The sequence below is a fragment of the Protopterus annectens genome, chromosome 1.part2 (assembly GCF_019279795.1).
Source record: "Protopterus annectens isolate FY-2018-M chromosome 1.part2, PAN1.0, whole genome shotgun sequence".
In the NCBI taxonomy this organism is placed as follows: domain Eukaryota; kingdom Metazoa; phylum Chordata; order Ceratodontiformes; family Protopteridae; genus Protopterus; species Protopterus annectens.
The window spans coordinates 968,639,583-968,665,976 of NC_056727.1; the positions used below are offsets into that span (position 1 = coordinate 968,639,583).

The 26,394-nt window shown below is 38.6% G+C and overlaps 1 protein-coding gene across 1 annotated transcript in view; it reads left to right on the forward strand.

Moving 5' to 3' along the window:
- LOC122792200 (tumor necrosis factor alpha-induced protein 3-like) overlaps positions 1-26,394 on the forward strand; it is an 887,411-nt gene that overhangs the window by 264,239 nt on the left and 596,778 nt on the right. Inside the window, exon 2 of the mRNA XM_044059930.1 lies at positions 23,131-23,462. Within this exon, the coding sequence (XP_043915865.1) occupies positions 23,132-23,462 (331 nt within the window). The 5' untranslated portion in view covers position 23,131. The remainder of the gene's footprint in view (positions 1-23,130; positions 23,463-26,394) is intronic.

Genomic DNA, 26,394 nt, shown 5'->3' on the forward strand with positions numbered 1-26,394 from the left:
GTTGCTTATGTTTAAGGTAGGCTTTCCAGGTTTTATCTCTTTGAAGCATTATCTTTTTTGTGTCATTAGTGAGCCAGGGGGAGCTATTTTTTTTTACTCTTTTTGTTCTAATAGGGGCTTGGGAGTTAAGGACAGTTAAGAATGTTCTAATAGGGGCTTGGGAGTTAAGGACAGTTAAGAATGTAGAATTGAAGTAGTCAATGGCTTCGTCTTGTACTAGTGTTTTTAGGGGGTTCCAGTTGGTTAGCTTAAGAGAGTTAGAGAAGGAAGTAGGGTTAAAGTTAGATAGGTTACGAGTATGAATGTAGTGGTGAGAGTGAGGGGAGGAGAGAGAGTAGCTCGAATGGTGAAGGCAGGGAAATGGTCTCCTAATGGGTCAGGAGTGATGCCTGATTTTATAACTTTGTTTGGATGAGATACTAGGATCCAGTTGAGTATTGTGCTAGGGGGATTAGTTTTGTTGGGTCGAGTAATGGAATTAGTAAGTTGAGTGAACTTGAATAGGTTGATGGCTATAGTGGGATTGGCGTTATTGATTTTTCCCCAGTCAATATTTACATCACCCAAAATGAAGGTTTCCAGGTTAATATTGGAGGAGGTCCAGGAGAGGATGTCTTCTAGAGTATTGGTATTGTTACCAGGGGGAATATAAAGGCAAATGATGCAGATGCTTTTATGGTTGTTTATTTTTAGTAAACCAATAACAATTTCAGAGTTATTGAAAGAGGGGATGGGGTTAGGGTAGGGAGTAATGGACAGGAGGTTGGAGTAAAGTAGAGCAATGCCACATCCTCTTCAATTTGGGCAGTCAGATCGGAGACAATGAAATCCTGGAGGTAGGAATTCTGAGTCAGTAATGTGAGGTTTTAGCCATGTTTCAGTGATTGCAGCTATGTCAGGAGAATTGTGACTGAGCCAGGCATGGAAGAGGGTTAATTTATTTTTTAAGCTTTGGGCATTAATAGTGAGGAATTTGAGGTTTTTGTTAGAGAATTTGTTGTTGGAGTGTGGGAGATTAGTGGGAGAGAAATTAGGGCCTGGGTTGGGGTGAATGTCGCAAGATAAATAAAGGTAAGGGGGATGGGGGATGTTTTTTTTATTTGTATTTTGTTGGAGGCGGGTGGTAAGAATTTAGTATAAGTTTGAAGTTATTATTTGAGGTTGGGAAATGTTTTACTTTTAATAGAAGGGTAGAGTGGGAGGGAAATAAGGAAGCAGAGATATTATGGTAGTGGGAAGTAAGGAGGTTCTGGTGAGTAAGAGGAGGAGAGAGTATATGGAAATTAGTATAGTTGGATATTTGGTATAGGTATAATAGAAGGAAGGGGAAGGATGAGAGTAGGAGTTTGGATGGAAGGGTGGGCATGGTAGTTTGAGTTAGTAGGAGGTGATAGAAAAAAGAAGGTAATGAGATGTTAGGAGTGTGGGGGGAGTGGTCAAGGGAGGAAAGATGGGGTGGAGGAAGGGGAGGGGCAGGTGTATCAGGATTGGTTGGTGGAGTTGGAGTGGCTGGTAGGGGGAGAATAAATGTAGGAGCAGTGGGGGTGGGTGGGAATTGGGGGCAGGGTAGGGGAGCGGAGTGAGCCCGCAAGGCGGACGGAGCGAGAAGAGCCAAGGAGGTGGGAAGGCCTGATAAACAATCAGTAACCTAAGACTGGAGAAGGAGAACTATAGCAGGAGTGCAGGTATATGGTTGAAAATTTCTTTTTTTGTGGTTTGTTTTAGTTTATAACTTGGACTTTATGTTTGGTTCATGAAGAACACACTAAAAGTAAGTATATGAGTGAGTGCAGGTAATATTACGATTTCTTTAGTGTAGGGCAGTGGCACTTTAGGCAGGGAAAGTTGGTGGAGCAGGGAGAGGGATTATTACTGTTCTGTTTGTCTGGAGTATGCTGCCATCTAGTGGAAAAAGAAGAGAGGTACACTCCGAGGAAAAGATGCTTCCCAGAGAAGTTAGGTTTATAGAGATTAATATTCTCTCATTCCTAGAATATTTAAACACCACCACTGAATTCTTGAAGTTTACTCATGACATAGGTGTTGATGCAATTTCTTACCTGGATGTAAAATTAGTAAAGGATTATAACAGCAGGAAAATTATTTCCAAAATTTATAGGAAACCAACTTACTCTAATTGTTTTTTTCACTGTTCCAGGTCATATCCTGTAGCACAGAAAAAGCTGTAGTAAAAGGCCAATTTGTTAGAGCAGCACATATGATTTCAGCTTCTTCTGACTTTCTGGATGCATGTAACAACTTAAAAGAAATATTTTTTTAAAAAGGGGGTATCCAGAAAGTTTTATTGACTGCTGCATCAATGAAGTGGTGATTAAAAGGGGTAAGAACTACTTCACTCCTATTCTTAATAGAGAAGATTGTAGGATACAAGGGGACATTATAACTGGTAGTTCACACCATCATTTGAACATGGGTTTGAAGCCAAACTGCAAGGTTAGTTTTATCACTACCTTTTCTATAGACCACAACTACATCAACTGGGTCTTGAATAAAAACTGGAATATTTTTAATGAAAATAAAGATGTCAAGGAAACACTTGGCAACAACCCCTTTAGTTATTTATAGAAAAGGACTTGGTTGTAAGAATATTTGTGAATTCATCATCAAGAAAGGCAATCAGAGATACAATTATGGTATGTTTAAATGTGATGGCTGCACATACTGTAGAAACATTTATTGTGGTAATATCTTTATAGTAAAGAAGGAAAGCCTTAAAGTCAAAGATAGGTACAACTGTATGTCAGAAAAAGCCAAAGGTAAAAAGCAGCAGCAGAGCGCAGGTAACGGGTTAATATATGGCGTTTTGTGCTTTTCGCTACTGTTGAACCTTCGCTAATAAATTCATCAAGCCAAAAATTGTAACAGAACAAAACGCACAGATGACATCACATCATGTACAGGTCAGAATAATACTCACCTACTTATTTAAAACAACATTTAGAGTTCTGAAATAGACATACCTGGTGTTGCAGCGTGCATAAAAAGTACTGAAAGCATTTCTAATGCACAACCAGAGCCACACCCAGGGCACATGCCAAACAGGCAAATGCCTGTGTACAAAAAAATAAAATAAATAAAAGAAAATAAATAAAAAATATTGTACAGTAAATATCCAATAACATAAAATAGAATCACATACATAAAATAAATCAGAAGTCATAAAGAAATTTTATGCTTTAAGTCCACTCATTAAATGAGAACATTTTTTTTAAAAACATTTAATAAGACAAAGTCCCATATTATCAGAAAAGCAATTTGTTATATTACAAATCCAAGATCTAGGTAACTTTTGTGTTTAGTATAACAGATATTTTACATAATTCATTTTAACCTGGTAGAACCAAATGTTAACCAAAGCAGTTAAAATGCACTCTTTATTTCAGTAGTAAGGTTGGGGCCCCTCTTATACCTAATGTTGCAATCTATCCCACATGAAACAGAAACTGTGATAGAGGTTATCAATAATAACTGAAAAGCATTATCAGATTGATGTTTTATCATTATCAGATGTTGATGGCGCTCTGTCCGTAGTTTGGTTCAGTTTTACTGTAGTCTCTGCGGCAACAGTTACATAAATTACCAAACCCGTTACATAAAGCAATGAAAAACAATGTTTGATGGAATACTGCAAATAAATGATGGTAAAATTGTTGCCCTTATAATCTTCACCAATTACATACCCAAGCAAAGATTGCCAGTTGCCTAGATCCTGCATTATGTGTATGTCAGAAGAGGTCATTTATTTAGTCCTATGTCAAGGCTGCAAAAGTTTCTATGTTGGAAAGACTGAATGTATGTTAAAAGACAGAATTTACATACATTTATATGCAATATAGAATAAAAGCAAAACTAATGTTTTGTCTAAAATGCATTGTTTAAGTGCCTTATGTCTTGCCTGGGACATGAATTTAAATTTACAGTGCTTCAACAGGTAGAACTGAATCACAGGAGGGGACCTTGGGGGTTGCTGCTGGAAAAGAAAGAGTTAATGTGGCAGTTTCGTTTTAATGCAAGCAGCCTAGGTCTGAATGAACTTTCTTCTCTTACTTGTTTAAACTTAAAGCCTGTCAATGATAAATGTGTTTATTTTTTAAGTGTATTGACAGTTTTAGTAATCATTGTTAAAAAATTGTGTTTATCTAGATCTTTTTTAATTAAACGACTTTGGGATTAGGCAGGTTTTGTTTCTTTTTTAACAAATGGCGTACATTATAAAATGGCACATTGTAACTTAAAGAAAACAAGTACTGGTCATGTGACTTCATAGAGTGCATATTAAATACTCTGTTCTTGTGTGTTTTTTTATCTGAAGAAGTCTTTTTGTTGTGTAAAGACAAAAGCACTAATTTGTTTATACTTTATATCAAACTCTGTGTGTTTTGCAGTGGCTTCTATGCCTTCTAGGATTTATAAATCTTATTATATTAAGCTGGCTATCCTCTATCCCATATCTAAACAATAAACTGCCTGATCTCGAGGCACTCCTGCACTTGGAAAAAACATCTATGTCTATGTAGTTATTGAAACTTGGTTGAATATAAAGAGATGCCTCCCACTGTAATAGAGTTTTGCTGTTTTTATGCCTTCATACCCAAAGGCAACTAACTATGTTTGAGTCTCCATATTTGTGAAGGAAAATATTATGTTCAGGCAGATCCCTAGTGACTCACAAGCTAAACTTACTCCACTACAGATCACACTAGTTAAGATTAATTATCAGCTAATATGGTTGTTACAAAACATATTCTTTGTTCCCTGATGTCCATGTAAGATTCATCAGTGTTCCAAATGAATTATTTGCCTGTTAGCAAAAGCTCCCTTATTTAGGGTGACTTTAACTACTCTTCAGTAAACTGGAATACCTTTACCTCTAATTAAGGATATGCCCAAAATTCCTAGACTTATTAAAGAAAAATTCCAAAAAGCAGTTGGTAAGTAAACCTACTGGAGTACATAGCATTTTTGACCACATTTTTATAAATATGACTGCCTGTTGCATTAGTCCTCTGGTGTCACCTTCCTCAGTAGAATTTGGCAATAAACTTGTTACCTTCTCCTTTAACCTCCCCAATATCTTATAGCAGAACCCACTGAGTTTAAGGACATGCCAAGCTCAACCTCCTTTGTGACAAAATATCAAAATTTACTTATGACTGTGCCTCCCCTAACTTTAATACAGCAGCATGCTTCACTAAGGAACTCTACACCCTTTAAAATACTTAGTTTGCAGTCCTTACCAGTTCCAAAGTGTCATGGGAAATTCAAGGGTACGTCATCTTGTTGGTCTACCACTATAAGTAAACTGTACAACAAAAGAAAGTGATTCCTTAAATTGTTTAGCAGATCCAACCCCCTCTTCTTATGGATAATAATAAAACGCATTAAAAAAACTTATGAACCCTATCATGTCTACTAAGGATCCTATAAACCTAGGTTAGCCTCTGGAGCCAAAGTCATTCTTTAGTTATGTTACAAAATTTAAAAAAAAAACCTGCATTGCTTTGAACTTATTCCTATTTTGACCCAGTAGACTTTGCCAATATCCTTGCAAACAAATTTAGTGCCAACTTCACCCCAGGGATTTGTGTTCAAAACCCCAAAATATCTGATTCCCTTACTCCTATAGCTATCTCTAAAGACAAGGCCAAATACTTCTTCCATGACATCTGACAGTGCACTTGGTTACTTAATAAATAATGTTAAACAAGCCCTTGCAGACACACTTCATAACTGTTTACCCTACGTTTAGGTACTAGTTTAGTTCTTGATAAGTGGTGCACTGCATTTGTGATACCTCTTTAGAAGTGTGATCTTACAACTTACCCAGATAATTACAGAGCTGTCAGTCTTAACAGGACTTGGAATTTATTATAACTAAACTCATAAAATGTAATATTAAGAATCTTTTTAGACTTGACCTCCAATACTTTGAATTTCGTGAAGGGGCAAGGTTTGATTCCTTCATCCCACATTTCCTGCTGTGTGACCCTGAGCAAATTATTTAACTAGACATTGCACCCAGGTTGCCCCTGAAAAGGAATTGTATGCCCAATGGGCCTACTTGGTTAACAAGTGGATATTTTTATTATTGTTAGTATTATTAATAATAATACCAATATAATAATTATCACTGTTGATATTGTTATTATTACTCAAGGTAGCTCATGTCTATTTGACCTGGTACACCTCTTCAAAAGGGTTACGGGGGCTGAAGAGGGTAGACATGCAGTGCATATGGAGTATCTTAACCTGTCCGAGGCCTTAGATGGCATTCCACTTGCTGGTATTCTACATAAGCTAAATGCATTAAAAAATCATCTCACATGTGATAAGATGGATAGCAAGCTGGCTGAAAGGAAGAATCCTCACAGTTTGAGCTGCAGGTACCTCATTAGAATGTGTGAAAGTGGCCAACAGTGTCCCTCATAGCTCAGAGTGGGGATCTTTCCTTTTTGGTATTTATTTCTCAGATCTCCAAGCTAAAAGCCAAGACCTGTAGCTAACAAAGTCTGGAAATGCATGCAAACTGGGGGTTGTTGTTAAGCCACCCTGTGACACAAAAACACTTCTGAATGAAATCTTCCTAGTAGAGCCTTGGTGTACTAAACATGGGCTTAAACTAAATACAAAAAGAGATCCTTACTTGCCCCATTGTTGTTTTCAGTATTTATTAACAAACTACCCTCTGATCTCCCTAACCTTCCTAACACTTTTTATGCAGATGACATGGTTATTCTTTGATCCAGTCCCACACATTCAACAGTTCAAACCTAGCTTCAGTGTGACATCCACTCCCTTAATTCTTGGCTTAAAAGTATATTTGCAACTCCACAAAAGCTGAAAATATCCTAAAAATCTCAACATTGAAGGTCTCTATGGTTTCCCAGTAGAAACAACCACACCCTGTAATACTTAGGTTTATGGCTAGACCTGTCAATCAACTTTCAAACCACATTGAAAACACCAGGAAAAAGATCAGTTCTCTTTTATTCTGGTCCTTGAAAAATATCTCCCTTTCTCTCCAGTTCAACTAAGGCTGCAATAGACAAAGTAGTCTTGCTTGCGGACTCCCCATCATAGCTGCAGCCTCTTAAAAAGACCTCATCCACTCTACAGTTCATTGAAAACAACATCTGCTGATTCATTTCCAATTTCTTCCCTCAGGAATACCACTGCATCATCTTCTCCAACGCCAAATGGCTACCAGTCTCCTACAAAGTTGAGCTACTCCCAGGGTTTTTTCTTTTCAAATGACTTCAGCTCAATGCCTTCTCACCTCTTGCAGCCATCATCCATAAGAAAACCACCCCTACAACCTCTGCAATTTATCCATATTAACTCCATCACCCCAGACACCCTAAACCAAATTGCACTGTACCAGTCATCCCTTCTCCATTCTTGCATCCAAACTCTGGCAATCTCTCCACTTCACCTAAAAGAAGTCTTTTCTTCCCCCATATCCAGAGCTCATCTCAAAATCACCTCCATCAAAAATTTGACTGCAAGTGCTTTTCCACTGGACACACAACCTAACTCCTTCCTCACCCTCATCACTTGTATTTTGACCCTCTGATCTCAATTGCTGCTTCTCTCTCATATTTACTACTAATATTAATTCACATTTGTTTTTTTGTACTCTTTTAACAATATTTACATATTGTATCAATAGTCTATAGGATTATCTATCTTCTGTGATTACTCTGTTTGCATTTTTTTTCTTTTCGTGAATTTCTTCACCTGGACTGTGCCTGCAAATGATCTGTTGAGAGCAGTGTACTACTCTAGTGAACAAAGAAAATAAATAAGTGCTGTATCATCCCTTTTTGTAGACAGCCAGTCCCTCCATCCTATTGTATAGGCAGCACAGAACTACTGTATGAAAATCTAATCAGGGACCTAAGTACTTGAGTTAATAGCTCCCTCTCTTTTAACCAGCATGTGACAGTGGTTGTCCATAAATCCTTTTATGTCCAGCTAATTGTCAAGGGAATATAATCAGGATATAAATGGAGTAATCACTCCCTTGGACAAAGACATTGATCACGCCAGTTACTGAATACAATGTCCCCTTTGGAATATGACTCACAAAACATATACAGTTAGAAAGATCCCAAAGGTTCCTAAACATAAAGAGCATAGACCTAAAGTCTCTAAGCTACCATTAGAGGCTGAATGGGTATACTTTTTTCATTGTTTTATAGAGTTTTGAAGGGAGATGTGTCTCACTTACCACTCCATTAGAAAACCTATTGTTCTGGACTTACTCTATCTCCATAAATCCAATATTTGATCTAAATATCCACCACTAGATAAGTAAAACACAACTGAGCGATAGGTTTATAAGCCAGTACCTGCAAAACCACTGGAATTAACTTCCTCTGCATGTCAGTAGCTTCCCCTCTTTTGACTATCATGTGACAGTGTTGTCAATAGATCCTTTTATTTAGCTCAGATATTTGCCAAAGGAATATCATCAAGGTCTAAAGAGTTAAATCACTCCCTTATAGTCAGCATTGATCAGGACAGTTAATGAGTGCAAAGCCCCCTTCGGGATCTATCTCAACAAAAACATCAAATTATTAGTTTTTAAGTAAAAACATCATAGGCCTAAAGTCCTTGAGCAACCAATTGAGGCTGGAAGGTCTGCCCTTTTATTCAGTGTCTTGTAGACTTTTGATAGATCTCTCTCTTGCTTGCCACAGCATTAGAGGCCAAATTGTTCTTGACATGCTGTATCTCTGCAAGTCCAATAATGTCCACCTATACTAGAACCAGGAATGTGAATCTTCACAAACATATAAATAAAACACAGTGAAGGGAGAGGTTCTTTAACACAATACCTCCCAAACTACTGAACTAAACTTCCCCTGCATGTTAAGCAGTGTGACTCACTGTCTTTCTTAAAACATAACCTAGATGACTGATGGGTATCCACAAACTTACTCTAAGATTGATTGGCATGGTCCTCCGGGAAAAAGGAGGTTTTACCTGAAGGAGGGAACTGGCAAGGTGTGAATGGTCATAAGATTTAGTAGCCTTGGAATATCTGTGAATCTGTAAAAGGGCTCACACATTCAAACAGATTTTCCAGCCAGTTGGTCTCCCTGCAGTTGCCTTCACCTCACTTGACAGGTGGAACTTCACATTCCAGTTTCTCCAAGATTGGTTCACTCTGTTCCCCAGGCTTATGCTTCAGAGATGTCTTGCCCTTTTGACTTCAATACTGAATATACTATGTCCTCTGCATCTCCTGCAGAGAACTTATCATTTTGTGATGATTTATGGAGAATGAAGCATCACTTCTCTTGGAAGGAGGTCTTGGACACCCAGAAGTGCTACTTTGATTTCCTGGTTTTGGAGGCATTCGAACACTGTTAATGTGTGTTTGTTTAAAGGCTTACAGTTGAGTGACCATCCATCCAGGCACAGGAGCATTGGAGTATGAAGATTTTTGCTGAAACCATATTTTCAACCTCCTGAAAAAAGATGCCCAACTGATTTTATAGCGTCTAAGATTCTCACAAATTATTGGTTAAGAATTCTGGATCTGATCAAGCGGTGAAATTTATGAGTACAGAAAAGGTCTCAGATTGGTTTTAAGCCCTACTACCCTTCCTGATTGCTTTAGGAAGAAAGTGTATATGGCTGCTACCCTTTCCTTTAGGCCACTTAACTGTCGTTATTCCATGTTTAAATATTAAAATGAGCCCCTTTGTCAGTTCAGGCCAACGAAAGGGGAGGTGCTTGAGAATGCTCAGAAATCTAAACTCGCTAGAACTGACCTAAACTGCTACTCAGTTTGAAAAGAATGCCATTGAATGTGGTTGTGATGCAGCATCTACATCAACAGTCACAGGGCTCTGTTATCAGAAGGCATGTTTTGCTGAGAAGTCAACCCCTGTTAAAGAATGTCAAGGCACAACCTCTGACTACCCCATTAGCCGAGTATCTGCTCTTTGGACCAACTGCAGCTAAAGTGTTTGACACTGGAGGAAAAGGGGAAGATTATTCAGTCGGTATTTGAGGAGTTGATGAATGAAGAGAATGAGAGGAAGAGAAGGTTGGATGATGTGGGGATAGTGAATCATGAAGTACAATGGATTAGCAAGGAGGAAGTAAGGATGGCTATGAAGAGGATGAAGAATGGAAAGCCTGTTGGTCCAGATGACATACCTGTGGAAGCATGGAGGTGTTTAGGTGAAATGGCAGTGGAGTTTTTAACCAGATTGTTTAATGAAATCTTGGAAAGTGAGAGGATGCCTGAGGAATGGAGAAAAAGTGTTTTGGTACTGATTTTTAAGAATAAGGGTGATGTGCAGAGCTGTAGTAACTACAGAGGGATTAAACTGATCAGTCACAGCATGAGGTTATGGGAAAGAGTAGTGGAAGCTAGGTTAAGAAGGGATGTGATGATTAGTGATCAGCAGTATGGTTTCATGCCAGGAAAGAGCACTACAGATGTGATGTTTGCTCTGAGAGTGTTGATGGAGAAGTACAGAGAAGGTCAGAAGGAGTTGCATTGTGTTTTTGTAGACTTGGAGAAAGCATTTGACAGGGTGCCTAGAGAGGAGTTGTGGTATTGTATGAGGAAGTCGGGAGTGTCAGAGAAGTATGTAAGAGTCTTACAGGATATGTACAAGGGTAGTGTGACAGCGGTGAGGTCTGCGGTGGGAGTGACAGATGTGTTTAAGGTGGAGGCGGGATTACATCAAGGATCAGCTCTGAGCCCTTTCTTATTTGCAGTGGTGATGGACAGGTTGACAGACGAGATCAGACAGGAGTGGACTATGATGTTTGCAGATGACATTGTGATCTGTAGTGAGAGTAGGGAACAGGTGGAGGAGACCCTGGAGAGATAGATATGCTCTAGAGAGAAGAGGAATGAAGGTCAGCAGGACTAAGACAGAATATATGTGTGTGAATGAGAGGGAGGATAGAGGAATGGTGAGGATGCAAGGAGTAGAGGTGGCAAAGATGGATGAGTTTAAATATTTGGGATCAATAGTTCAGAGTAATGGTGAGTGTGGAAGAGAGGTGAAGAAGAGTACAGGCAGGATGGAGTGGGTGGAGAAGAGTATCAGGATTGATTTGTGACAGACAAGTACCAGTAAGAGTCAAAGGGAAGGTCTACAAGAGGGTAGTGAGACCAGCTATGTTATAAGGGTTGGAGACAGTGGCAGTGACAAAAAGGCAGGAGTTTGAGCTGGATGTGGCAGAGTTAAAGATGTTAGGATTTGCACTGGGTGTTATGAGGGTGGACAGGATTAGAAATAAGTATATTAGAGGGTCAGCCCAGGTTGGAAGGTTTGGAGACAAAGCCAGAGAGGCAAGATTATGTTGGTTTTGACATGTGCTGAGAAGGGATGCTGAGTATATTGGGGAAAAAGATATGAAGCTACCAGGTAACAGGAAAAGAGGAAGGCCTAAGATAAGGTTTATGGATGTGGTGAGAGAGGACATGCAGGTGGTTGGTGTGGCAGAGCAAGATGCAGAGGACAGAAAGAAATGGAAACAGATAATCTGCTGTGGCGAACCCTAACGGAAACAGCCAAAAGAAGATGACGATTCAGTCGGTATCATAACTATTTCATTCCCTCATAGTGACATTTAACATAAATTACCCAATAAAGAGCTGGCCGTATAGTAACACTTAAGGTAAAGTGGAGAAGTGGAACAAGAATGGGCCAGTTTAAAAATAAATGACAGAGAAACAGGGAAAGCCTACGGGCCCTAGTGGTCACATTTCACAAAGAAAACTGAAGTTTCAACTCCATGCTCCTATGTTCTTCTACCCCAAACCAAATTCCAACCCTGGGGTCTAGCTGGCACAGCTCTTCAAAACCTGGGAGGCTAATACCAAGGCCAGATGAGCTTTGGAAGTATTTACCCAGGATTACAAGCTACGCTTCCAGTCAAAATCAAATCCTTCAATACTAGTATATCAAAAAAAAGACCTAGTACTTCCTCTTTTTTTTTTTTTTAGACAGACTTCTGCAGTAGGGGTGGTAAAACCAGTGCCAAAAAATGGAGCAAGGTGAGGCATTGTAATTGTCTGTTCCAAGTGCCTAGAAAAGAGGGCTCATGGAGATCTATAGTAGACCTGTCATGGTTAAATACCGTCCTAAAAGTTCCAAAATTCAAAATGCTAGCCAGCTAGTCAGCTGCAGTGGTATAAGTGAGAAAAGCCTCTACCATGTTGGGTGATCTGTATTCATTTAGACACTTGCTGGGTGGATGTGGAGATGAAGAGCACACTTGTCCTCAGAGAGGAAGGGGCTGAATAAGGCATTCCTGTGCTACTTACACCTGAAGGAGGGACTGTGGTGCTTGGAAGTACTCTTGGGGCTTGTGTTCAGTTCCTCAAGTCATGAACTAGAATAGTAAATAAATGAATTATGATAAAGCAAGGGAGTCCCATTCGGGCAGTACCTTGTGCACCAGACTTTCTGCTGATACACCTCAGCTGGTACACAGAAGTGTTCACATGCCTGAGGAGGTACAAGTTGTCCCCTCTGTGAGATGGATAGCATGTCCTTCATCCAAGGTAGGATTAAGAACCTAAAAGAAAAATGTTCTCATTGCTGGGATACAAGTGAAAGCTCAAGTAACACTTATGGCTGTCTGGATAACAGCCTGCTACAGGTTGGGGTAACACTGGTGTTTGGCAAGCATGGGGGCAAATATACAAAAACATACCAGCTGTACAGGGATTTTTACCCTTTCTGCCCCACAAGATCTGATAGCAACTCTGGATCTCAAAGATAACTACCTGGACAGTCCAATTCACAGGGATCCCAGACACTTCCATGGATTCAAGGAAAGAGTACCTATTACCAGTTTACCTTTTTGTCCTTTCATTTAGATGCTACACTAAGGGTATTTTCAAAGGCCTAGCTCCACTGATTGAATTCTTCTCAAGTAAGAACATTTGTGTCTACTCATAGCAAGATGACTGCCTGAAACAAGCCCAGTCATTGAGAGAGGTAGACAGGACACTATAGTTTGCAGTGAATTATTTTAAAATGTATTACTCTCTGACAGCTTATACAAGTCAAACCTCCTGCCATCCAAAAGGGTGATATTTCTGGGAAACCTATTGGATTTCCACAAACAGGGAGCTTTTCTCCCACAATGGTAGGTGGAATTTGCAGCAGGCTAATTTCTGGAATCTCTTAAAAAGCTCAATTTTTATCAGATGCTTCCTAGGGACAATACAGTATGTGTCAACTATAATTGTAATGTTCCAGTAGTACCAAGGACACCAAGAATCAGCACAGACCCTTATTGATGGAGAGAATTCCCCAGTTTTCTCTTACATCAAGACTAAACTAGAACAATGCATACATTAAGTATAGAGTCCCATTCAGATAGGATTCCCTGATCTAGAGACTGTGCAATGACATCTCCGCCTTGGCCTGGAAAGCCCAATGAAAGATGTTCTAGGTCCAGTGCAAATGGAGCTACACCCAAAGAAATCTATCGGCATAAAAGACATTTCTGAGGTAGTCCTAGCACTACAGAAATGCAAACCAGTTTGGAACAGAGAGCGCTGCAGGTAGTCACAGATAGTGCAATCATAATGTGGAACATAAATACGGAGGGACTGTATCTTACTTCCTGTGCAGTCTGCCTATGATTAGTTAGGAAATTATCCTAGCGTCAGCATTTCATCCCAGCAAAACTCTTTGTGGAATATTCGTTGAGATAAGAGGTAGATCTCTTCCAAATGGTAATAGACAAAAGACATATTCTTAGAATTGGTCAGCAGGTAGGGTGTAGCAGAGAAAGTACTTTTTTGTTTTTCAAAGCAACTAACAGTTCTGCAGGGCATGACACAATGTGGCCTGGCAATTTATGCCCACTCCATCATGTGGGCTAGTATGTTTCTAAATGCATTCCTACTAGACAACTTACTCCTTACTCCTCATGTTGGTCCAGAAAGCAAAGGAGGAGGGGCTACAGATGGTACTGCCAGAACTCTTTTGGACCAGACAACTTTGGCTGTTTCTTCGATTAGAAATATCGAGAGAAAAAGCTTTTATCTTGCCCCTTTGTACAGACCTTTTAGCCCATCACAATGGGGCCTTGATATACTCATACCTGAGGACTTTAAATCTAGCAGCATAGATGATATCACTTTGCAGCCTTTCGGGCACCAGTCTACTGAGGAGGTGCCAAATATTAAGAGGGAGGTTAAAAATCTCACTATGAGCAAGTCACATGTAGTTAAATGAAATAGATTCTCCCTCTGGTTCCAAGAGAAGACTCAAAATCTTTCTCATATTGGTGTCAGTGATTCTACACTGTTTTCCTGAGTTATTCAGGATAGGGCTGGGTGTGCCTCAGTGGAGGTGCATTTTCAGCCTACATACCTATAGACCCCCCCCTTTAGTATCTTTACAGCCATTCACACAGTTCCTTAAGTGAGTATTGCATTTGAGACTGACTGGAAAAGAAATTCTATCTGTATGGGACTTGAATTGTGTGCTGGAAAAATTCACGCAAACATCTCCTGAACCATAACCCTGAAAGACTCTGAAACAGAAAACAACCTCTCTGCTTGCTATCATGTCAGCCAGAAAAATTTCACAATTGCAAGGGCTCATGCACAAATAGCTATTTTTTTGCTTTTCCATAAGGACAAAAAGGTGTATAGCCACCTCACCTTTTTCCCGATTCACAAAATAAGAAAAAGAGAGAATGTTAAATTCTTTGGATGTGTGTGTAGGCAACTGAGATATTATCTAGACAGAACTAAAAATACCAGAGTTTCAGAAGAACATTTTGTATTCTTTGCAACTAAAAAGGAACGGAAAACAGTTTCTGAATTTCTGAGTAAACAATTTCTATATGGATGCTACTCAGTACGTGGAAGGAAGCCAGAAAGGCATATATTAGAGCTCACACAACCAGTAGCCTTCCTCAAAGGGGTGAGTGCACAGTCCATCATAGAGGCTGCAGTCTGGTCTTCTACCCATAGCTTTTCCAATCTTTACATTATGGATATCACCCCTAGGTTTAGGGCAGGGTTTACCAGTGGTATCTTGCAGGGTCACTTCCACCTCACTGCAATAATCTGCTACCTCTGCAATCTTATGAGCTCTGGAATTCATCACAGCAGTTACTACCACTGCAAGAATGATCTCTATAACATTGCTGTGTGAGGAACTTATCATAATAGTCAAATGAGTCACCATTGCAATACAAGTTTACCTTCCACTTTCCATTTTTAATCCCTTTGGGCAACTTGTAGCTTGTGTGGGGTACTCCTTTAACCATTTTACCTCTTCTTTTTCAAGACTTCCGTGTTCATTCCCTCCTCAGGGCCTCAGGCATCCAAACATCTGATCAGACTTAGGGAAGCCAAGGTTTCCAGGGTCTTTCAGCTTCCTTTGACTTCTTCTTCTGGGGCAGTTTGTGTAGGGTCCTATCTCTATTCAGAAGTATACTCAGGGATAGTTATTGAAGTCCTTCCATGTTGTACCATAGGTAGGAAAATACAAAAGATGGCATGGGAGGACACCTGCTTTGTACTGAGATATTGTTAGCATCCTGGGGTTGCCCAAATCCATCCAGCTGATGGTGGGCTGGTGCTAAGATCTGGAAGTCAGGCCAGGCATCAGCACTCTGTGACAGAAATCTCAGCAGTTAGTACTACACAGTAAGTGTGATCTGTTTGAACATCTCCTGTTACAGTAAAGTCCTTACATGGTTGCACTTTCCCTGTTAGAGCCTGTCTTGTAACATAACAATGTCTTTCTGCTGGAGACATATTGTCCAGTCCTGAACCTTTAAATTTTGCCCTGCTGTCCAGATTGTCTAACAGTTGTTTGTATAAGTGCATAAAATAGTGACTACTTAGTTTCAGATGGTTGTTCCCTGTGTTCGAGTTCCCCAACTCACCTGAATAGAAACACAAAGCCCTTTTTCTGTATTGGCGTATAATAAGGTGGTTTTATGTTAAGTACATGCTGTTGGTCAATCAAAGCCAGCTCATTACTTTTCATACTAGTCTGATCATTGCTATAGTTACAGAAGAAAGCTGGCACTAAGGACTCCAGAAAGTTAAACTTAATCTTTTTTTATTTTTCTAAAAAAGTTGAAAGATAAAAACATCACTGTTTAAAGAGATTCATTATGAGTCCAAAAGTGGCTTGCCATTTATTCACCATTTCATCTGTAAATGCCTATTTCAGTGAGTTAAAGAACCATCCAAAGACTATGAATATGATGAATTGTGTGATTCATTAAGAAGGAGCAAAATACTTTGTAGCATAAAAAAGTCAAACAAGGGGAAAGATATTAAGAAAAGAGACATAAACATATCAAGAGCTGTGGATTTATACAGCACAGGAGACATTACTAGTACACGTGCTGATCTTAACAGAGATTGTAGGGAATGTGATGAAGCCAGACATTTTTTGTGGTCTATGCATCCCTTTCAAAGGGCAAATACCTGTTTTGTAAATAACTGAAGGAAGCACATCTCATAATTGTACAAATGTTAATGTGTCAAATACTCAGACTCACCCATATAAGGCAGAAAATATTCTGTTTGTGAATGCAATTGATCTCTTCTTTGTTGAAACTGCAGGCATAATGTCTTCAGTGATCTCAGAATCTGCAGGCATAATGTCTTCAGTGATCTCAGAAACTCAATAGGTGTGCCCAGGCAAACATGAATGGACTGAAAAGCTATGCAGTAATGGTATATTTATCACATTTGTGTAGGATACTAGGGATCAATGTAACATCATTATAGAATAGTTCTTTCAGACAAATGAGGTTTGAAATTCCCTGTCTTAGTCTGGCACCTTATTACTAACTAAGTCTGAGCATAAACTGAAACCAGTGTCAGACTAAACTGTGTTGTGTGTATCAAAACAAAAGATACAATTTATTATTTTAAGATGTGTCATTTCAATATGCAAAGATATTACGAAGGTCTGCATGTGAAGTAATGTGCACTATTCAGTGAATTCATAGGTTGCAGATGCAGAAGTAGTGCACTAGAAGGTGCAGTACAGTACAGTCAGATAAAAGGATTCACACGACTATGCGGTCAGTGATTCATGGGTTTGCAGCAGCATTTATGTTCATATTCCTGCTCTATAACCTCAGGTGCACAATGCAGCGTCCAGTGATGCAGGCTCAAAATCACAGTCCTAAATTTATCAGTGGACACTGAAAAACACAGTGATGGCTTAAATGCATCTATGTATAAGTTATCAGACGTTCTTCAACATACTGAAATGTTTATAGCTACATTTATTTTAAAAATATGTTGATGGCAGGGGGGCTAAGCGACAAAAAAAAAATAAGTCATGAATAATTCAAGTTTTCTATACCTGTTGTGTCAGAAATTCATGAAACGCAAGGACTGATGCCAAAGCATCTACTTAATTACATGCTATAAAAGATATATGGTGCATAATTGGGAGTTGTTATGTGTAAAGAAAAGGGTGTATTACATTATGATTAGGTTGGGAATGTCCAAAGAGACTGAACTGATGGTAAAAAATATCTAAGCCGTAACACTTACCACAAAAGTAGATCCATAGGCTGCAGTGATACCTCACAAAATTCCAAACAGAAAATGTAAAGTTGATTAAAATTTATTTTAAAGGGCAGTCATCATCTGGCATGTGTTGAATACTGTTCTAAGAACTTTGAGGTCATCGAGCTAAAAGATAACACTTCACCATCTGTCAGAAACTGTTGATATTAGTTTTTCTCAGTCTGATATTCTTGATATAATCATCACAGATAGTGACCCAGAGTTTGTGAGACAAGAATTTCATGCTTTTTCTCATCATTGGGAGTTCCAGCACATTACGCCATCACCAAGATATCCTCGCTCACAAGGACAAAAACGAAGTTATTCAAACAGCAAATAATATCAGTAGAAAATCTGTTACAGCTGAAAGGAAAATTACTGTGCACTTCTTAAATACAGAAGTGCTTTACTTCAAATCAAAGGACTTCCACCGTCACATTCATTCATTGATGAGAAGGAGAATGAGACTAGAACTGCCACCATCTTCTGTTCTACTTCATGTAAGCAAAATAACAAATGTGCAGTGTACACGACAAGCTGTTTAATGAAATACTGCTGTGGCAAATCAGCTAAGTCATTGCTTACATCCTTGCCTTACAGAAATGCACAGGAATTTTAGTTTTGATGCAGTAACATATTAATGTGCAAATACTTGTTAACAGTGCTTTCTTTTGGAAAATAATGATAGGGCATGTAACACTCTTCCAAGGGAAGTACGTGTAATGATAAATTTCAAATTGTGACATTCCATTTATGATAACTATATTTACCTAAATATACCTTTTTCAAGCAGTTATGATTTTCAATGCATTTTCATGGAATTTTGAGCTTCAGTGCATTTTCAAGGAATTGTGATCTTTAAGGGAAGAGAAATTTACTGCTGCTCATGCTAAGTCTGTTTTAATGTCAACTGTTTTGTTTAGCAAATGGTCATCACAATTGTGCTTTAGGATTTGAAAACAGTGTTAGCAGCACAACAGGTATCAAACTTGCCTAGAAAGCTGTGGGTTCTACTCCGACAGCATTTAGCTGGATTGTTAAAACTGTGTTTACTTTAGGGGGTGCTGCATTCCTGTTTGTGTCCTCCTGTGAAAGAGATGCCTAGTAACTATAAACCTGTTGTCGGTTTGCCATTCATTCTCTATTGCAATATTAGCAACTTACCAATTTTATTTTTTTAATGTAACATAGGCGATTTCTTCTTCAAGGGCAGCAGACACTGAATTTGTACATGAAACTATGCAATGTAAAGTTGTTTGCGAGTAGCAACCTCTTCATTAGTTACAGATCTCTGTAATGTGGAATCATTCAGATGACTTTTACTTCTGCAGAGGTTGTTCATATTGACTGATACTGGTAGATTGTAATGACAGAAATTTGAACAGCCTTTTATTGTTGAAATGCTGTGAAATGGGCAGCTTTGTCATTATTGGTTCATATGTTTTGTGTCATTGCTTACTGGAAGGATGTTCAAAATTACAAGTTTACAACACACTCTACCAAGTGGTGGTGTATTATGCAAGGAATAACATTTAATACAATCAGGAAGGTGAATTAAAGAACACATGCATGTATGCATGGTCCTAAAAATGTGTGCAAGGGGCCTATGGTTTGAAAACAGCCCAAAGGTAAACTTTATATGACACTCATACCTTTCAACTGTCCAGATTTTCCCAGGATGTCCAGATTTTTGCCTAATAGTTTTGGTGTGTTCCTTATAAAATGTGTGGTTTTCTGGCAAATCACTGGGATGATCTGAGGACTGAACTCACTAAATAATAATATACATTTGAGTTTCAGACTTCATATCCTTCAGAAATTGCATGTTAAATGATATTTCTCTTATATGTTAAAACAATAAACCTGTTTTGAAAAAAGAAATTGCATGTTAAGCCAAACCCTGTTATTGTAGCAACTTTCTATGTTTATAAGAGCAATATTTAAAATTTGTCCCTATTTTGGGGACTTTGTTCCCCCCATTATGACAGGCTTTGTCCAGATTTCTTGCAGTGAAAGTTTGAGAGGTATGACCCCACACTGGCCAGGTGCATTTTCTTTGAATGTGGGATTCAATGCCATTTCAATGAATGTGAGGCTCAAGGACAGAGAAGTTTACTGTTAATGCTAAGTCTGTTTTCACTGTGAGAGTGTATTGTTTTGTTTAGCAAGTGTGCTATAAAATTTGAAGTAAGCTTTAAATTAAATCCAAGTATCTGTAGTCATTGTGGAAGTAAAGAAGAAAATATTATGCATGCTTAGAGGTTTGAACAGTGTTTATGGTAACTGAGGAGAAATGGCTAAGTAATGGGACACTGGAATGGCTGGGGGGGGGGGGGGTTGACTGATCCATTACTCTGCCTAGGGCTACATTTCACCATGATCCAGTTTACTAGTAGCTTGTGTCACAGCTTGCAATCACTAAACAAACTAATTTAATTGTCCTTCTTTACTACTGGAACAATTTATTTCACCCCATTCACTTTTCTTTACTGGACAGATCAAGTTTTCTCTAACTGCATTTCATTTATGTCTTTCAAAGCAGGAGATAACTCTTAGAATTTTGATGGAAACTTCAGATTCTCCTAAATGGTAGCTTCCATACTGTACAATGTATGTAGTTACTCATGAAGAATTCAGCATGCATTATCAGCATGTGTACAGTTTTTCACACATTTGAGAAACTCTGTCTCATAAGCTTTATCTCTTTTCAGTTTAATGCAAGCATGGGTAACCATTTCTTCCCACAAAAAAGTGAACAGGACCATCTTATTTATAACTAATGACATGTGCTTTATTTATTTATTTTTTTTACTTTTCATAGCATGCTGCAGACATTTTGTTCGCTAGTAATGAGATACTCTTTCTAGTATATTTTAAGATCAGTTGTTTTAGCTTGTAATCCTTTTTTTATAAACACTAATTGAAACATAATTTACACTGCCATACAGTATCCATATTCATATCAGGTCTTTTATCATTCCCAGAAAAAAGTATATAAAAATGTGTTTTCCTTTCTCTTTTAATTCCAAAAACATTGGCAATTCCTTTTCTTCTTTAGAAACTTATTTCACGTTGTTGTCATGAAATTTTTATTTTTACTCTTTACTTGGCACTGCATGTACCCGCGGTGGTGGTGCTGCGGTAGCGTTGTCGCCTCACAGTAAGACGCTGTCTGGTTCGATTCTCAGCTAGAGCGTCTTCTGTGTGGAGACATGCGTGAATGGGCGTACCTTCGTTGAAGGTTGTGCGTCAGGGCTGGTAACTCGGCACGTAAAAATCAACTACCAATCATTAGCGGACCGGAGATCCGCTGTGGCGACCCCCTAACCAGAAAAAGCGGAAAGACACAACAACAACTTGGCACTGCATGTATCTGTGATGGTATACCTTTAAATAAGTGGAAATCAAAATTACGATCGCACTGTTGTGTGAATCTAAAGTTCGAAATCTAATCTTCAAAAGTCACCGAAGTTCGAAAATCAACTTATCAAAAAGCAGATTCGCTGATGTTCGAACTAAAACTTCAAATACACATTGTAATAAAGGGGGGCAAGCCCCTCTGCACCCCCCATGTAGGGGTCTGCACCCCCCACCCCCCTACTTTGATATACTAACTCCGAGATCGCACTACAGTAGGGAAAGGGTTCACGTCCCAATCCCCATTATAGTGCGGTCTGCACCCAAAATGCCAAATCTGCAATGAGTGAATGCCGATGTGCATTCGCTCATTGCACATTCGGATAATTTTCTTTCGATATTGTGCAACTTTGGAAACCTCCTTTAGACCTTCGTAGGATCGCCCAAGTGCATCACGCACATATGAAGGTGTACCATCTGTGACACATGCTTTCATTTGGCCCTTCTTCACACTTTTTTTTTTTTTTTACTTTTTCTTTATTAAAGTTAACAGTCCTGTGGACTGTGGTTTGTGTTAATACAGTGATAAAATCTTTTAGTTGAGTAAAACACACAACTCAAAAGGGTGATAACTAGTAAAAAGCAAAATAAATGCGAACTGCACCGACCAAAATCTTTTAATTGTCTGGTTGTCTGAATTTCAACTTTGTAATTATAGAGTTTTTATGTAACTTTATATATTTCATGCTTCCACAGCTGTTACGTATATGTTATATACTCCCAGCAATTGTGAATGCTGTCAAAAATGTCAGTTTTGATTTGGGTTACATGCTTCTGGTAAACTTCATTGTGAATACCACCACCAATCTGTGTGTTAGTGATACTTCCAAATTCTCACCACAGTTCACTGCGTACTACATCACAGTTTAATTGGACTTTGGGTATAATGGTTAAGACAAATTATTTCTGCTGTTACAGCAATGGTTTTGGTACAGAGTGTCCTTTTTTAGCATTTCAGTGATTTGCTGTAGGCTTCATATTCTGTTTCTGTTGTTTGGACAAAGTTTCAAAGCAGCCAGTACTCAGGAGCAGCTATCACAGTGAAAAAAAGTTCAAGTTTCTCACTGTGTGTTGATCATTATTCGTTGTTAATTTAAATTCACAAATTTTTATTAAGTGAACTAAGTGCATAACATAATTCAGGAAGTGAACATCACACCCTCCACACTGCAAAGTTTCTTCTTGGTTTGTTTTGGACCCAGTATACGTTGCATACTGTGTTTTTCTGAGACTTTGAGGGATACCACGGATTTCTCCTTTTGAACTTCATTGTGTCTGTACTGTGTGATGGGGATCTATAGTTGAACTGCTGGAAGTTTGAGCTTGATACTGCATGTCCTAAAACTATGAAAAATTAACTGATTCACTTGAAATAACTGCAAAGTGTGAAATTCACTTTTACATATTGAAAGCATTTTGAGTGCAAGCAAATCTGCACTTCCCACCCCCCATGATATATAAATATAGTTAGATCACTGTATCACAGATAAATCTTAACTTTCTCAGTTTAGTAGTTTTGGGCTTGGTTTATATCCATATCTAAATTTATAGCCGTGTGTGTATGTGGGGTCTCTGTGTGTGTGTGTTTGTATATATATATATATATATATATATATATATATATATATATATGTGTGTGTAGATATATATATATATATATATATATATATATATGTGTGTGTGTGTGTGTATATATATATATATATATATATATATATATATATATATATGTGTGTGTGTGTGTGTGTGTGTGTGTGTGTGTGTGTGTGTGTGTGTATATGTATATATGTAATATAATATTTACACATATATATATATATATATATATATATATATATATATATATATATATATGGAGAGAGAGAGAAATGTGTATGTACATATTATATATATATTATAGGACATATACACACACATAATACATATGCACACACACACACACACACACACACACACACACAAAAACACTTAAATTCTCACTGTTTTGAGGAGTGCATTTGCTGTCCACAAATTACTATATGAACCCGTATCTGTACCTTTTAGAATGTTTGCGCATTGTTCCTGTTGTCTGAATTACCATATTTTTGTGCGTTTCTGTCTTGTCGCATCCTTGATTATTTTTCTTTTATTTGTAGCATGGAGGAAAAGCCACCACTCCCACAACACTTGGAAGATTCCAATCTCATCAAAGCAGTGAAAGTACGTGAAATGATTGCAGATGACATTGTGACACCACTCAGCACTGATGACTTTGTGAAGCCTTTCTGCACTGCACAGACCATTCATCATTTTGGTAGCTTCCACCGCTATAGTGTACAGCTGCCTGAACTGGAGTGCTATAGTACTGTTTATAGAAAACAAGTGGAAAGATCCCTGTTTGATCTGTACATGTTAAAGGTTTTGGAGGAAACAAAAAGCATTAACTGGTGCAATGAAGTGACAAGGTTGTTTCCACTTCATGTTTCTGGTAAGAAATAAACTTCAGATTTACAATTATTATAATAGAATTTCAGAGACTGAAGAAAATACCATTCTTTTTAATAACATGACATTTTCAGTTACTTTTATCTTTCTGCTGATTTAGTTAATTTTTGCTGTTAGACTTGATTTGCTTTAGTTTCATACTTATCAGCAGGTCATTGACTTCTGTGGTATCATTGACCAAGTACCTGTCTACAGCATTGTGAGCTAAAGTTCATTGTCTTTTCCTTTAACAGCTTGTTTGATATTATATGATGCCCAATGTGCATAGTTGATGGGTATTCCTTATCTGGGTCACTTTGCAGTACTATTCCTGGCATTTGGGAATTAGTCACAGGCAGAAATCTTCCATACCAGCCCAATTCTCAGAACACCCCAGATATATGAGTGTGGGCGTATTGCATAAAGATGCTTGTTTACATCTTGGATAAAGGAGGCAGTCCACTCATACTGTTTCTAAGTTTTTTTCTGTTGGCCATATGCATGTTCATATCACAGTCAGCAAGTGCATGGCTGCTTAGTGTGGTTCCAGACCCAGAGCTTCCTTCGTGAGATTTCCTCAAAAAAACTTGCCTGTTAGGGATATGTTTTTCTTTGTCCTTTTCTTCATTTTTCTTAATGGTATGTTTACTGCCGAAATTTCCAGTGAAGCCTAGTCTTTTTACCTAGCTATGCCTTGAGCAGGCAAGAAATGTCTGAGTGATTGAAGATGTCAGACCCCGTACAAAAATTCACCTTCTAAGTCTCTTTTTTGCTTAGATGAGTCTCAACTTTCAGTTAATAGCCTAATCTCTGTGAGGTTTGCAAGGAAATCTCAGAAATCACATTACAGATATGGTTTGCGCACAAAAAATGGAAGCCATTATGTAAGCATCAAAACATTTGTCAGTATCTTCAAGGGAGTTCTTTATACCAATGCAGGTTCATTCAAAAGAAAATCATAAGGATGTTTAGGCACTAGGACCCTCAGTAGAAAATTGCTTTATTTTCATTCCATGGGCTAGAAAGCACCTCAGTCAGTGAGACAGTTATCCAGCTTCTGTTGATGTCTAATTCACCTGCCATTCTCTGCCAGACCTTCTGGAGGTAGGCATACAGCCAGTGGCCGGCACACCCTCTTTTGCTTAGTGCTATTAGAGTTGTTCCTCCTAAAGCTATGTTGTTATAATTGGAAAATAACCATCCTGTGTCTGAGATGCATTGAGAGACAAAGGATGTAGGCCCTTCTCCCTGGCCTTAGGGCCACAAGAGCTGAGGTAAGATAGAATGGTTGTGTATGAAAGATTGGCTAAGAAAAGCCTGGATGGGGAGCTGTCTACCCCTAGCAGGTCACATTCTCCAGCACTGCAAATGCTGGAATAACTGCACCACTCATATCAGTGTCCACTAAGGACTCACTGGCACTAGCATTCCATGATTTTAAGAGGTTAACAGAAAAATGTTTTTCTCAATAACAACCAACTGTACCTAGTCACTCTCAGCCTCCAAGCGCTGAACACTGTAAGTGAAAATGACTTTCTCCTGCCAAAGGCTTAGATTATCCTCACAGAAAGAATACCATTGATTCTATATTATGCATTTGTCCTTACTATTGAGGATATATTCATGCAGTATGGAAACCATCTTATCAGGGTCACCACTAGAGGATATTTCCTTTGGCAAAGCACCCTACTTCAGGAAAGATCACTTTAAGTAGGAGACATGAGAGTTGTTAGGTACCAGACAGAGATACCTCAACCTTTTGACCATAGATGAACTGAAAACTACATTGGTCCCTCTTATCCATGTAGCAGTATATTCATTGGAAAAAGGCCATCAACTGTACCCTAAAACAAACCAGATTAGTTCTACAAAGTCCAGCAGACCTTTCAGTACCTTCACAAGAACCTTGTTGCAGACCCTTTGCTGATTTCCTGGGACGTAATAAAGGGTGCTTAGTTGTTCCAAACCCCAGTACTCTCCCCTATGACAGAAAGAGCAGAGTACCAGACAGATTCTGAAAGAAAGCCTGTATGTCGTCCACTTTGACTTTCAAGGATATGAACTGATGGATACACATGGCCTAATACCAAGGTGAAATCCAGAATCCGATAGAGGACACAAGTTAAAAAGTGTAAGATGAAAGACCTCCTTCATGCCCTAATTGGACAAGAGCTTCATTGAAGGATGAGATTGCCTGTGTAGACTGAGATCTTTTCTCAGTCTCCACAAATTAAGGCTTATCCAAGAAGCAGCTGAAGCACAACAGAAAGCAAAACATATTTTCCAAATGCCATACTTTTGTTGAACTATGAGACTCCTCTGTACTGAAGCCTGGAGAGTAAACATGTTCTCCTTCCTCTGGCAGAATCTGTTTATGTGTGCATACCTCCCTATTCTTATTGCAGAGACACTGCAGGGGGTGCACAGGTAACCCAGGATAATAAGCATTGTCAGTGACTCAGTAGGTGGTACACCCTCCTTTGATGCTGGAAGATTAGAAGACTGTAGTTTCTATTAGTGCACCAGGTGCTTGGATTAATTTTTCAGTACTGACACTGTAGTGCAATATATGAGTGTGCCATCCTTCAGATAAGCTATTAAACTGAGGTTCTCATCTGCCTGAGTTGATGGTAGTTCAGGTGGATGTAAAAAATCCATTGGGACTTAACAAAAATAGTAGAGGAGATTTATTGATCACATCTAATGCACGTACACTAGAGAGTCAATTATCCGAACATCAATTATCAGAAACTTCTGTTATCAGATCCAGCCTTCCAGAGTTTTCTGGTAGGAAAAATCATAAAGTCTGAATATGTAAACATTGTACATATTTGCTTGAGCATGTTTTTCGAGCTTGTAGCCAGCTTGTGTGTGAAAAAATATTCTTTATTGTCCATTAGGATCGCTGAATGGTTGAAGTCTATTCTTGCATGCAG